Source organism: Carcharhinus amblyrhynchos, chromosome 1 (genome assembly GCF_965287045.1).
Source record: "Carcharhinus amblyrhynchos chromosome 1, sCarAmb.v2.hapA, whole genome shotgun sequence".
Taxonomy (NCBI): domain Eukaryota; kingdom Metazoa; phylum Chordata; class Chondrichthyes; order Carcharhiniformes; family Carcharhinidae; genus Carcharhinus; species Carcharhinus amblyrhynchos.
In genome coordinates, this window is record NC_137324.1 from 136,092 (window position 1) to 150,632 (window position 14,541).

Genomic DNA, 14,541 nt, shown 5'->3' on the forward strand with positions numbered 1-14,541 from the left:
TGTGGGGACCAGAACTGTACACAATACTCCAAGTGTGGCCACACCAGAGTTTTGTACAGTTGCAACATGACGCTGCGGCTCCTAAATTCAATCCCCCTATCAATAAACGCCAAGACACCGTATGCCTTCCTAACTACCTTATCGACTTGATTCCCAACTTTCAGGGATCTATGTACACATACACCTAGATCCCTCTGTTCATCAACACTATTCAGAGTCCTACCATTAGCCCTATACTCTACACATCTGTTATTCCTGCCAAAGTGAATTACCTCACACTTTTCCACATTAAACTCCATCTGCCACCTCTCGGCCCAGCTCTGCAACTTGTCCAAGTCTCTCTGTAAACTATGATACCCCTCTTCACTATCTACCACTCCTCCGACTTTGGTGTCATCAGCAAATTTACTAATCCATCCTTCTACGCCCTCATCCAGATCATTTATAAAAATTACAAACAGCAGTGGCCCCAAAACAGATCCCTGAGGCACACCACTTGTAACCGAACTCCATGGCGAATACTTTCCATCAACCACCACCCTCTGTCTTCTATCAGCTAGCCAATTCCTGATCCAATTAACTAAATCACCCTCAATCCCATACATCTGCATTTTCTGCAGAAGCCTTCCATTATCAAATGCCTTACTAAAGTCCATATATACCACGTCAACTGCCTTACCCCCATCCACCTCTTTGGTCGCTTTCTCAAAAAACTCAATAAGGTTAGTAAGGCACGACCTACCCTTCACAAAACCGTGCTGACTATCTCCAATCAATTCATTACTCTCTAAATAACTATAAATCCTATCCCTAATAATTTTTTCTAATACTTTGCCCACAACAGAAGTAAGACTCACCAGTTTATAATTACCGGGGAAGTCTCTATTCCCCTTCTTAAACAATGGGACAACATTCGCTATCCTCCAGTCTTCTGGCACTATACCTGTGACCAACGACGACCTGAAGATCAGAGCCAGAGGCTCTGCAATCGCCTCTCTTGCCTCCCAGAGAATCCTAGGGTAAATCCGGTCCGGCCCAGGGGACTTATCTATTTTCAAACCCTCAAGAATATCTAGCACATCCTCCTTATCTACTGCAATACTGTCCAGTTTACAACCCTGTAGCCCAGTGTTCTCCACAACTACATTTACGTCTCCCTGCGTGAATACCAAAGAGAAATATTTGTTCAGTGCCTCTCCAATCTCTTCCAGTTCCACACATAACTTCCCACTGCTATCTCTGACTGGCCCTAATCTTGCCCTAACCAGTCTTCTATTCTTAACATATCTATAGAACGCCTTAGGATTCTCCTTAATTCTATCAGCCAAAGTCTTCTTCACTCAAAGGGTGGTGAATCTCTGGAATTCTCTGCCCGTTGAAGTGGTGGAGGCTGCCTCGCTAAATAGTTTTAAGAAGCAGGTTGATGGGTTCTTGATAAGAGAGGGGATTAAGGGTTATGGGGAGAGGGCGGGAAAGTGGAACTGAGCCACGACAGATCAGCCATGATCTTATTGAATGGCGGGGCAGGCTCGAAGGGCTAGATGGCCTACTCCTGCTCCTATTTCTTATGTTCTTATGTTCTCGTGTCCTCTTTTAGCTCTTCTTAACTCACTCTTTAACTCCCTCCGAGCCAATCTAAAGCTTTCCAGTGCACTACCTGAGCCCTCAAGTTTCATCCTGACATAAGCCTCCTTCTTCCTTTTAACCAGCGAATCAACTTTTTTAGTGCACCACGGTTCCCTTGCTCGACCAATTCCTCCTTGCCTGACAGGGACATACTTATCAAGGACTCGCAGGAGCTGCTCCTTGAATAAACTCCACATTTCGGACGTTCCCAGCCCCTGTAGCTTCCTAGTCCAACCTATGCTCCCTAATTCTCTCCTAACAGCTTCATAATTAACTCTAAACTCTAACGAGTACAAGCCGAGTTTATTCAGCTTCTCCTCATAGTTCAACCCCCTCAACTCCGGTATCAGCCTAGTAAACCTCCTCTGCACTCCCTCCAAGGCCAAAATATCCTTGCGTAAGTGCGGCGACCAAAACTGCACACAGTACTCCAGCTGCGGCCTCACCAGTGCCCTGTACAGTTGCAGTAAGACCTCCCTACTTTTATATTCAATCCCCCTCGCTATGAAGGGCAGCATCCCATTTGCCTTCCTGACCACCTGCTGCACCTGTAGGCTGGGTTTTTGCCACTCATGCACAAGGACCCCGAGGTCCCTCTGCACCGTAGCATGCTGCAGTTTTTCACCATGTAAGTAATAGTCCTTCCTACCATTATTCCTACCAAAGTGGAAACTTCATACTTGCTAACATTAAATTCCATTTGCCAGTTCCTAGCCCATTCACCCAGCCTATCGAGATCCTTCTGCAGACTCTCCACACCCTCCGCACAATTTGCCGTTCCACCAATCTTGGTGTCATCAGCAAATTTCGACACCATACACTCGGTTCCCTCCTCCAGATCATCTATATAAATGGTGAATAGCTGAGGCCCCAGCACCGACCCCTGGGGCACTCCACTAGTCACCAACCGCCAATCCGAATAGCACCCATTGACCCCCACTCTCTGCCTCCTATTTGACAGCCAATACTCTATCCACGCTAACACCCTACCCCCAACTCCATGCCCCCTAACCTTCTGTAATAACCTCTTGTGAGGTACCTTGTTAAACGCCTTCTGAAAATCAAGAAACACCACATCTGCCGGCTCTCCTCTATCCACCGCCCTAGACACATCCTCATAGAACTCCAATAAATTTGTCAGACACGACTTCCCCTTAACAAAACCGTGCTGCGTCTGCTCTATCAAACAATTCTCCTCAAGATGCCTCGCTATTTTCCCCTTGATCACGGATTCTAGCATTTTACCTGCAACAGACGTTAAACTAACCGGCCTATAATTCCCTGCCTTTTGCCTACCACCCTTCTTAAACAACGATTTTAAGAGTACTTTAAGAGTACTTTAACAGTGTAACATTAGCCGTTTTCCAATCTTCCGGCACTTCCCCGGAATCCAGTGAGGTTTGGAAAATAATCATCAAGGCATCCTCTATCACCTCCGCTATTTCTTTGAGAACCCTTGGATGCATTCCACCCGGTCCTGGGGACTTGTCCACAATCAGTCCTTCCAGTCTGTGAAGCACTGCCTCTCTAGTAACAATAATGTCATTCAGGCCCTCCACTCCTACCATCTTTCCATCGCTAACACCCAGCAAACTATTCACGTCCTCCTCCGTGAAGACCGAAACAAAAAAGTTATTCAGGGTCTCAGCCATTTCCCCATCCCCTAACACTAAGTCCCCACTCTCATCCTCTAAGGGTCCAACATTCACCTGAGCCAGCTTCTTCCTTTTTATATATTTATAGGGGTTTAAAAAGAAAGGCAGCATGGACAATTTGGGCCGAAGGGTCTGTTTCAATGCTGTAAACCTATATGACTCTATGATTATGACGTCTGACCTAACCCTTCACACTCTACCTGACCATTCACCCTCGACCGGGCAGCATAATGTACTACTGTGTACTTTTTTCTTATAATGTACCTGTGTGTTATTGTGTCATATACGGTACCAGTACGTGACATTGTGTGTTATGGTGTACTAGTCTGTGTTAGAGTTATTGTGTGTTACGGGTACTAGTGTGTTTTACGGTGTTATAGTGTACCAGTGTGTGTTATAGTTATTGTGTGTTACGGGTACTAGTGTGTTTCACTGTGTTATCGCGTACTAGTCTGTGTTAGAGTTATTGTGTGTTACGGGTACTAGTGTGTTTTACTGTGTTATCGTGTACTAGTGTGTGTTATAGTTATTGTGTGTTACGGGTACTGGTGTGTTTTACTGTGTTATAGTGTACTAGTGTGTGTTATAGTTATTGTGTGACGGGTACTAGTGTGTTTTACTGTGTTATCGTGTACTAGTGTGTGTTATAGTTATTGTGTGTTACGGGTACTAGTGTGTTTCACTGTGTTATAGTGTACTAGTGTGTGTTATAGTTATTGTGTGTTACGGGTACTAGTGTGTTTTACTGTGTTATGGTGTACTAGTGTGTGTTATAGTTATTGTGTGACGGGTACTAGTGTGTTTTACTGTGTTATAGTGTACTAGTGTGTGTTATAGTTATTGTGTGTTACGGGTACTAGTGTGTTTCACTGTGTTATCGTGTACTAGTCTGTGTTAGAGTTATTGTGTGTTACGGGTACTAGTGTGTTTTACTGTGTTATCGTGTACTAGTGTGTGTTATAGTTATTGTGTGTTACGGGTACTGGTGTGTTTTACTGTGTTATAGTGTACTAGTGTGTGTTATAGTTATTGTGTGACAGGTACTAGTGTGTTTTACTGTGTTATCGTGTACTAGTGTGTGTTATAGTTATTGTGTGTTACGGGTACTAGTGTGTTTCACTGTGTTATAGTGTACTAGTGTGTGTTATAGTTATTGTGTGTTACGGGTACTAGTGTGTTTTACTGTGTTATCGTGTACTAGTGTGTGTTATAGTTATTGTGTGTTACGGGAACTAGTGTGTTTTACTGAGTTATAGTGTACTAGTGTGTGTTAGAGTTATTGTGTGTTACGCGTACTAGTGTGTTTTACCGTGTTAAAGTGTACTAGTGTGTGTTATAGTTATTGTGTGTTACGGGTACTAGTGTGTTTTACTGTGTTATCGTGTACTAGTGTGTGTTATAGTTATTGTGTGTTACGGGAACTAGTGTGTTTTACTGAGTTATAGTGTAGTAGTGTGTGTTATAGTTATTGTGTGTTACGGGTACTAGTGTGTTTTACTGAGTTATAGTGTACTAGTGTGTGTTATAGTTATTGTGTGTACGGGTACTAGTGTGTTTCACTGTGTTATCGTGTACTAGTGTGTGTTATAGTTATTGTGTGTTACGGGTACTAGTGTGTTTTACTGTGTTATCGTGTACTAGTGTGTGTTATAGTTATTGTGTGTTACGGGTACTAGTGTGTTCCACTGTGTTATAGTGTACTAGTGTGTGTTATAGTTATTGTGTGTTATGGGTACTAGTGTGTTTCACTGTGTTATAGTGTACTAGTGTGTGTTATAGTTATTGTGTGTACGGGTACTAGTGTGTTTCACTGTGTTATCGTGTACTAGTGTGTGTTATAGTTATTGTGTGTTACGGGTACTAGTGTGTTTCACTGTGTTATCGTGTACTAGTGTGTGTTATAGTTATTGTGTGTTACGGGTACTAGTGTGTTTTACTGTGTTATAGTGTACTAGTGTGTGTTATAGTTAATGTGTGTTCCGGGTACTAGTGTGTTTTACTGTGTTATAGTGCACTAGTGTGTGTTATAGTTATTGTGTGTTATGGGTACTAGTGTGTTTTACTGTGTTATCGTGTACTAGTGTGTGTTATAGTTATTGTGTGTTACGGGTACTAGTGTGTTTCACTGTGTTATCGTGTACTAGTGTGTGTTATAGTTATTGTGTGTTACGGGTACTAGTGTGTTTCACTGTGTTATCGTGTACTAGTATGTGTTATAGTTATTGTGTGTTATGGGTACTAGTGTGTTTTACTGTGTTATAGTGTACTAGTGTGTGTTATAGTTATTGTGTGTTACGGGTACTAGTGTGTTTCACTGTGTTATCGTGTACTAGTGTGTGTTATAGTTATTGTGTGTTACGGGTACTAGTGTGTTTCACTGTGTTATCGTGTACTAGTGTGTGTTAGAGTTATTGTGTGTTACGGGTACTAGTGTGTTTCACTGTGTTATCGTGTACTAGTGTGTGTTATAGTTATTGTGTGTTACGGGTACTAGTGTGTTTTACTGTGTTATTGTGTACTAGTGTGTGTTATAGTTATTGTGTGTTATGGGTACTAGTGTGTTTTACTGTGTTATAGTGTACTAGTGTGTGTTATAGTTATTGTGTGTTACGGGTACTAGTGTGTTTCACTGTGTTATCGTGTACTAGTGTGTGTTATAGTTATTGTGTGTTACGGGTACTAGTGTGTTTCACTGTGTTATCGTGTACTAGTGTGTGTTATAGTTATTGTGTGTTACGGGTACTAGTGTGTTTCACTGTGTTATCGTGTACTAGTGTGTGTTATAGTTATTGTGTGTTACGGGTACTAGTGTGTTTCACTGTGTTATCGTGTACTAGTGTGTGTTGAGGTCAAAACGTTGTCTGATTTTCAAGAAGAAATGAGATTTCGCTCTTGGGGCTAAAGGGATCGAGGGATTATGGGGGGAAGGGGAAATCAGGATCTTGAATTTGATGATCAGCCATGATCAAAATGAATGGCGGTGCAGGCTGGAAGGGCTGAATGGCCTATTTCTGCCTCTAATTTCTATGTTTCTGTGGATCCTGACACTAAGGGTGGGGTTTTACCTTTCCACCCATCACTAGGATTGTCTGCACCTGCCGACAGTCACTGGGTGATTTGATCTTCTGCTGCATCTACAGGGACAGGTGCCAGCATGCGGGGGTCAGGGGGTGCTATAGAAACTCAGCCTAGGCTCCAGTCTCAGGCACTCCTGTTCAATATATCTGGAGAAGTCACTCACAAATGCATTATCAGCAACAAGTACGAGCTCCAGGTATCTCATTTCTGTCAGCACATCTCTTTTCATCTGAAAGAGAAGAAATCTCAGTCAGTTTGAGGTGAATTGATTTTGGGTTTTGATTGGAAAGGAGCCAATTCCACAGCAAGTGGAGACAGTGGCCCAGCGATTGTATCGAATAATCAGACGCCAGGCTAATACTTTGGGGGCAAGGGTTCAAATCTCATTTCAATTTAAATAATCAAAATAGCTGTAATATAAAAACATCGGCCAGAATGTTCCAACTATTGATGTCAATGGAATCTTCCAGTCCTGCCGCTGGTCCATCCCCATCCTGTGTTACCCGGCAGCAAGGGGGTGGATTCAATGGGAAACCCATTAATAATGATAGGATTGGAAGATCCCAGCGCCAGCCAATGGCAGGCCACCTGCACTGATCACCACCACCAGCCAATGGCAGGCCACCTCTGCTGATCCCAGCGCCAGCCAATGGCAGGCCACCTCCACTGATCACCAGCACCAGCCAATGGCAGGCTGCCTCCGCTGATCCTAGTGCCAGCCAATGGCAGGCCACCTCCACTGATCACCAGCACCAGCCAATGGCAGGCCACCTCCACTGATCCTAGTGCCAGCCAATGGCAGGCCACCTCCACTGATCACCAGCACCAGCCAATGGCAGGCCACCTCTGCTGATCCCAGTGCCAGCCAATGGCAGGCCACCTCCACTGATCACCAGCACCAGCCAATGGCAGGCTGCCTCCGCTGATCCCAGCGCCAGCCAATGGCAGGCCACCTCCACTGATCCTAGTGCCAGCCAATGGCAGGCCACCTCCGCTGATCCCAGCACCAGCCAATGGCAGGCCACCTCTGCTGATCCCAGCGCCAGCCAATGGCAGGCCACCTCCGCTGATGCCAGCGCCAGCCAATGGCAGGCCACCTCCGCTGATCCTAGCGCCAGCCAATGGCAGGCCACCTCCGCTGATCCCAGCGCCAGCCAATGCAGGCCACCTCCGCTGATCCCAGCGCCAGCCAATGGCAGGCCACCTCCGCTGATGCCAGCGCCAGCCAATGGCAGGCCACCTCCGCTGATCCTAGCGCCAGCCAATGGCAGGCCACCTCCGCTGATCCCAGCGCCAGCCAATGGCAGGCCACCTCCGCTGATCCCAGCACCAGCCAATGGCAGGCCACCTCCGCTGATCCCAGCGCCAGCCAATGCAGGCCACCTCCGCTGATCCCAGCGCCAGCCAATGGCAGGCCACCTCCGCTGATCCCAGCGCCAGCCAATGGCAGGCCACCTCCGCTGACATGTGTTGGGCTGCGTGGAAAATCCCGCCACAAGTCTCCAAAATCATAACCACAAAACATTACTGATTATCGTAAAATAATATTTGGTTTAAGATTAAGCATAAGATTAAGGTACATGAAGTTGGGGGTAAACTGTTAGCTATCTAACAGAAAGCAGAGATTTGGAATAAATGGGTGCTTTTCCAATTGGCAGTTGGTGACTGGTGGAGTGCCACAGGGATCGGTGCTGAGGACTCAACTGTTTACCATTTACAGAGACGATCTGGAGGAGGGGGCCGAGTGGAGGGTAACAAAATTTGCGGATGACACAAAGATGAGTGGAAAAGCGAACTGCGTCGGGGACACAGAAAGTCTGCAGAGAGATTTGGATAGGCTCAGTGAGTGGGCAAGGATCTGGCAGATGGAGTATAATGTTGGCAAGTGTGAGGTTATCCAGTTTGGAAGGAATAATAGTAAAATGGACTATTATTTAAACGGTGAAAAATTACAACATGCTACTGTGCAGAGGGACCTGGGGGTCCTTGTGAATGAATCACAAAAACTCAGTCTGCAGGTGCAGCAGGTGATCAAGACGGCGAACTAGAGGGCACAACCTTAAAGTAAGGGGGAGTCAATTTAGAACAGAGTTGAGGAGGAACTTCTTCTCCCAGAGGGCGGTGAATCTTTGGAATTCTCTGCCCACTGAAGCAGTGGAGGCTACCTTGTTAAATGTGTTTCAGTCACAGATAGATAGATTTTTGACCAATAAGGGAATTAAGGGTTATGGGGAGCAGGCGGGTAAGTGGAACTGAACCATTATCAGATCAGCCATGATCTTATTGATTGGCGGGGCAGGCTTGAGAGGCTAGATGGCCTACTCCTGCTCCTATTTCTTATGTTCTTATGTTTACATGCAACTCCAGATGCACAGTATCATCGTTCAGGACTGTTTTTTCATCTTTTTTTCAGTTCCTACCAGTTAAGCAACGAATCACATGAACATATTGAAAATACTCACCAGAATGCACTCACCAATCAGCTGCCTTGGTTTGTCCAGTGTCACTTTCTGTCCCATGTCACACTCCCGGGAGAGAGTCCCTCGCAGGTCCCATTCTCTCCACAGGTAAGTGAGAACTCAAGCCTCGCTCTCCCTTTACCCTCCGCTCCCGAGACAGAGCCCCTTGTAGGTCCAATCTTTTCCCCATTCCACACAGTTAACTGAGAATCTCGAGTCTCACGTTCCCTTTACCCTCTGCTCCCAAGAGCGAGTCCCTAGCAGGTCCCATTCTCCCCACTCCTTGCAGGTAAGTAATTTCTTAACTCAACCCAATGTGTTTCTCCAGTCTGGTTTCCTGAACTTAGTAAAAAGTCTGACAACACCAGGTTTAAGTCCAACCGATTTATTTGATAGTAAACTCACTAGCTTTCGAGGTTCCCCTCTTCTGGTGAATGGAGAGTTCTGGCCTCAGACAGAGCATATAAAGCACAGACAGTTTACAGATTACTGATTAGAATGCAAATCTTTACACCTAAGCTGCTATTCAAGTCTTAAAGTGGCCGACAATGTGAGTGGAAGGAGCACTGATCACAGTTTAAAGAGATGTGTATTGTCTCCAGACAGTACAGTGAGTGAGGTTTTGCAGACCCAGGCAAGTCACGGGGGTTACAGATAGTGCGACATGAACCCAAGATCCCTGTTGAGACCGTCCTCATGTGTGTGGAACTTGGCTATCAGTCTCTGCTCAGCGACTCTGCGCTGTCGTGTGTCGTGAAGGCCACCTTGGAGAATGCTTACCCGAAGGTCAGAGGCTGAATGCCCGTGACCACTGAAGTGTTCACCAACAGGAAGGGAACAGTCTTGCCTGGTGATTGTCGAGCGATGTTCATTCATCCGTTGTCGTAGCGTCTGCATGGTCTCCCCATGACTGTTCCCTTCCTGTTGGCGAACACTTCAGTGGTCACGGGCATTCGGCCTCCGACCTTCGGGTAAGCATTCTCCAAGGTGGCCTTCACGACACACGACAGCGCAGAGTTGCTGAGCAGAGACTGATAGCCAAGTTCCACACACATGAGGACGGTCTCAACAGGGATCTTGGGTTCATGTCGCACTATCTGTAACCCCCGTGGCTTGCCTGGGTTTGCAAAACCTCACTTACTGTACTGTCTGGAGACAATACACATCTCTTTAACCTGTGATCAGTGCTCCTTCCACACACATTGTCGGCCACTTTAAGGCTTGAACAGCAGGTTAGGTGTAAAGATTCGCATTCTAATCAGTAATCTCTAAACTGTCTGTGCTTTATATGCTCTGTCTGAGGCCTGAACTCTCCATTCACCTGACGAAGAGGGAAACCTCGAAAGCTTGTGAGTTTACTATCAAATAAATCGGCTGGACTTAAACCTGGTGTTGTCAGACTTCTTACTGTGTTTACCCCAGTCCAACACCGGCATTTCCATATCATTCCTGAACTTAGGTCAGCCCACCCTCTGAGGTGCATTAGTTAACAGCGACCTCTCCTCCTGTTCTCAACTTCCTGCACCAAGTGTCACACACTCTTGAATATCCAGGTCCTAATCTATATCACCCACTGACCATGTCTCTGTCAGAGCTATCAGACTAGATTTATCTATTAATCTTATCAGAAAGTCCTGTACTATTTTGAACCTTCGGACAAGAACAGATCTTAACCATTTACCAGAATCTCACAAACAGCTCAGTCCTTCTGCTGTGTTTGAGTTAAAAAAAGCAAAGGAGTGCCTCCCCCCCGCCGACCACCCCTTCCAACCCTCCCCCCGCCTCTCCAATTCCCTCAGCTTAGAAACTCACACACTCTGTTCAACAACATCTGCAATTTTAAACATCTCAGGAACAGGGACCTTCCCAACTATCAACAACACTAAAAAAAAATCTGCTTCACTGATGCCCTTCAGGGAAGGAAATAAAGAACAAAGAACAGTACAGCACAGGAAACAGGACCTTCGGCCCTCCAAGCCTGCGCTGCTCATTGGTCCAATTAGACCATTTGTTTGTACCCCTCCATTCCCAGTCTGCTCATGTGACTATCCGGATAAGCCTTAAACGATCCCAGTGTGTCCGCCTCCACCACCCTGCTTTGCCGTGCATTCCAGGCCCCCACCCCCTCTGTGTAAAACACGTTCCTCTGATACTCTTGGAGAGAGTGATCATTGTATGGTGGAGTTTCTGGTGCAGATGGAGGAGGAGAAAGTGGGTTCCCGGACGCGCGTCCTTTGTTTGAATAGAGGGGAGTATGGTAGGATGAGAGAAGAATTAGCGAATGTGGACTGGGGGAATGTGTTGGAAGGTAGGTCTGCTGAGGAGCAGTGGAGGATCTTTAAGGAGATCTTTCTTGGTGCTCAGCAGAAATTTATTCCGATGGTTAAAAAGGACAGTAGGAAGAGAGGTAATAAGCCGTGGATAACGAAGGAGGTGAAGGAAAGTGTTAAATTAAGAGCGGAGGAATTTAGAGTAGCTAAGAGCAGTGGGCGAGAAGAGGATTGGGAAAGGTTTAAATGTCAACAAAGATTGACAAAGAAGTTGATAAAGGAGGGTAGGAGAAGCTATGAGGCTGGGCTAGCACTTAATATAAAAAAGGATAGCAAGAGTTTTTATAAATATATAAAAAGGAAGAGGCTGGCTAGGGTGAACGTTGGTCCTTTAGAGGATGAGAAAGGGGAGCTAGTGGTAGGGGATGGGGATATGGCGAAGGTCTTGAATAACTTTTTTGTTTCTGTCTTCACGGAGGAGGACGTGAATAATTTGCCGGGTGTTAGCGATGGAAAGGTGGTAGGAATGGAGGGTCTTAATGACATTACTGTTACTAGAGAGGTGGTGCTCGACAGACTGGAGGGGCTGATTGTGGACAAGTCCCCAGGACCGGATGGAATGCATCCGAGGGTTCTGAAAGAAATGGCGGAGGTGATAGTGGATGCCTTGGTGGTTATTTTCCAGACGTCGCTGGATTCTGGGGAAGTGCCGGAAGATTGGAAAACGGCTAATGTTACGCCGTTGTTTAAGAAGGGTGCCAGGCAAAAGGCGGGGAATTATAGGCCGGTTAGTTTAACGTCTGTGGTAGGTAAAATGTTAGAATCTGTCATTAAGCAGGAAATTGCGAGGCATCTTGAAGGGAATTGCTTGATAGGGCGGACGCAACACGGTTTCATTAAAGGGAAGTCGTGTCTGACAAATTTACTGGAGTTCTATGAGGATGTGTCTAGGGCAGTGGATAGAGGAGAGCCGGTGGATGTGGTCTTTCTGGATTTTCAGAAGGCGTTTGACAAGGTACCTCACAAGAGGTTATTGCAGAAGGTCAGGGGACATGGAGTTGGGGGTAGGGTGTTAGCGTGGATAGAGGATTGGTTGTCAAATAGGAGGCAGAGAGTGGGGGTCAACGGGTGCTATTCGGATTGGCGGATGGTAACTAGTGGAGTGCCCCAGGGGTCAGTGCTGGGGCCTCAGCTATTTACCATTTATATAGATGATCTGGAGGAGGGAACCGAGTGCAGGGTGTCGAAATTTGCTGATGACACCAAGATTGGGGGAACGGCAAATTGTGCGGAGGGTGTGGAGAGTCTGCAGAAGGATCTAGATAGGCTGGGCGAATGGGCCAGGAAATGGCAAATGGAATTTAATGTTGGCAAGTGTGAGGTGGTCCACTTTGGTAGGAAGAATGGTAGGAAGGACTATTACTTACGTGGCGAAAAACTGCAGCAGGCGACGGTGCAGAGGGACCTCGGGGTCCTTGTGCATGAGTCGCAAAAACCCAGCTTGCAGGTGCAGCAGGTGGTCAGGAAGGCGAATGGGATGCTGGCCTTCATAGCGAGGGGGATTGAATATAAAAGTAGGGAGGTCTTGCTGCAGCTGTATAGGGCATTGGTGAGGCCGCAGCTGGAGTACTGTGTGCAGTTTTGGGCGCCGCACCTGCGCAAGGATATTTTGGCCCTGGAGGGAGTGCAGAGGAGGTTTACTAGGCTGATACCGGAGTTGAGGGGATTGAGCTATGAGGAGAGGCTGAATAAACTAGGCTTGTACTCGTTAGAGTTTAGAAGAATGAGGGGAGATCTCATTGAGACGTATAAGATGATGAATGGGATGGATAGGATAGAGGTGGAGAGACTCTTCCCGCTCAAAAAAGACAGTAGGACTCGGGGGCACAGCCTCAAGATAAAGGGGAGGCGGTTTAGAACGGAGTTGAGGAGGAACTTCTTCACTCAAAGGGTGGTGAATCTCTGGAATTCTCTGCCCGTTGAAGTGGTGGAGGCTGCCTCGCTAAATATTTTTAAGAAGCGGGTTGATGGGTTTTTGATAAGAGAAGGGATTGAGGGTTATGGGGAGAGGGCGGGAAAGTGGAACTGAGCCACGACAGATCAGCCATGATCTTATTGAATGGCGGGGCAGGCTCGAAGGGCTAGATGGCCTACTCCTGCTCCTATTTCTTATGTTCTTATGTTCTTATCTGAGTTATACCTCACCCTCCTCACCTTGAACCTGTGACCCCCTCATGTTTGTCACCTCCGACCTGGGAAAAAGCTTCCCACTGTTCACCCTATCTATACCCTTCATAATTTTATACACCTCTATTAGGTCTCGCCTCATTCTCCGTCTTTCCAGGGAGACAAACCCCAGTTTACCCAATCTCTCCTCATAGCTAAGACCCTCCATACCAGGCAGCATCCTGGTAAACCTTCTCTGTACTCTCTCCAAAGCCTCCACGTCCTTCTGGTAGTGTGGCGACCAGAACTGGACGCAGTATTCCAAATGTGGCCTAACCAGCATTCTACACAGCTGCAACTTTAGGCTCCAGCTTCAATACTCTGTACCCCGTCCTATAAAGGCAAGCATGCCACATGCCTTCTTCACCACCTTCTCCACCTGTGCTGCCACCTTCAGGGATTTGTGGACTTGCACACCCCTCTGTGCCTCTGTGTGTCTATACTCATGATGGCCCTGCCATTTATTGTACAGCTCTCCCCTACATTAGTCCTACCAAAATGCATCACTTCACATTTATCTGGATTAAATTCCATCTGCCATTTCTCTGCCCAATTTTCCAGCCTATCTATATCCTGCTGTATTGTCCGACAATGTTCATCGCTATCAGCAAGTCCAGCCATCTTAGTGTCGTCCGCAAACTTACTGAAGAAAGACTAAATAGACTGGGTCTGTACTCATTGGAGTTTAGAAGGATGAGGGGGGACCTTTCAGAGACGTCTCAGATAATGAATGGGATGGATAGGGTAGAGGTAGAGAGATTCTTCCCGCTCAGAAAGGACAGCAGGACTAGGGGGCACAGCCTCAAGATAAGGGGGGGACAGTTTAGATCAGAGTTGAGGAGGAACTTCTTCACTCAAAGGGTGGTGAATCTCTGGAATTCTCTGCCCGTTGAAGTGGTGGAGGCTACCTCGCTAAATATATTTAAGACGCGGGTAGATAGGTTTTTGGTAAGCGAGGGGATTAAGGGTTATGGGGAGAAAGCGGGAAAGTGGAACTGAGCCACTTCAGATCAGCCATGATCTTATTGAATGGCGGGGCAGGCTCGAAGGGCTAGATGGCCTACTCCTGCTCCTATTTCTTATGTTCCTTTGTCCCTGAGAGGCCCAATTTCTTCCTTGACAATTCTTTTGTTCCTGACGTATGAATAAAATGCCTTCGGATTCTGCTTAACCCTGTCTTCCAAGAACATTTCATGACCCCTTTTTACAAAGAACAAACAAAGAACA

General features: G+C 46.5%; 1 protein-coding gene across 1 annotated transcript in view; it reads right to left on the minus strand.

Moving 5' to 3' along the window:
- LOC145348421 (disintegrin and metalloproteinase domain-containing protein 12-like) overlaps positions 1-14,541 on the minus strand; it is a gene marked incomplete at its 3' end in the record, with an annotated part of 253,493 nt that overhangs the window by 130,096 nt on the left and 108,856 nt on the right. The window contains exon 7 of the mRNA XM_080196638.1: positions 6,523-6,588. Coding sequence (XP_080052764.1) covers positions 6,523-6,588 — 66 coding nt within the window. The remainder of the gene's footprint in view (positions 1-6,522; positions 6,589-14,541) is intronic.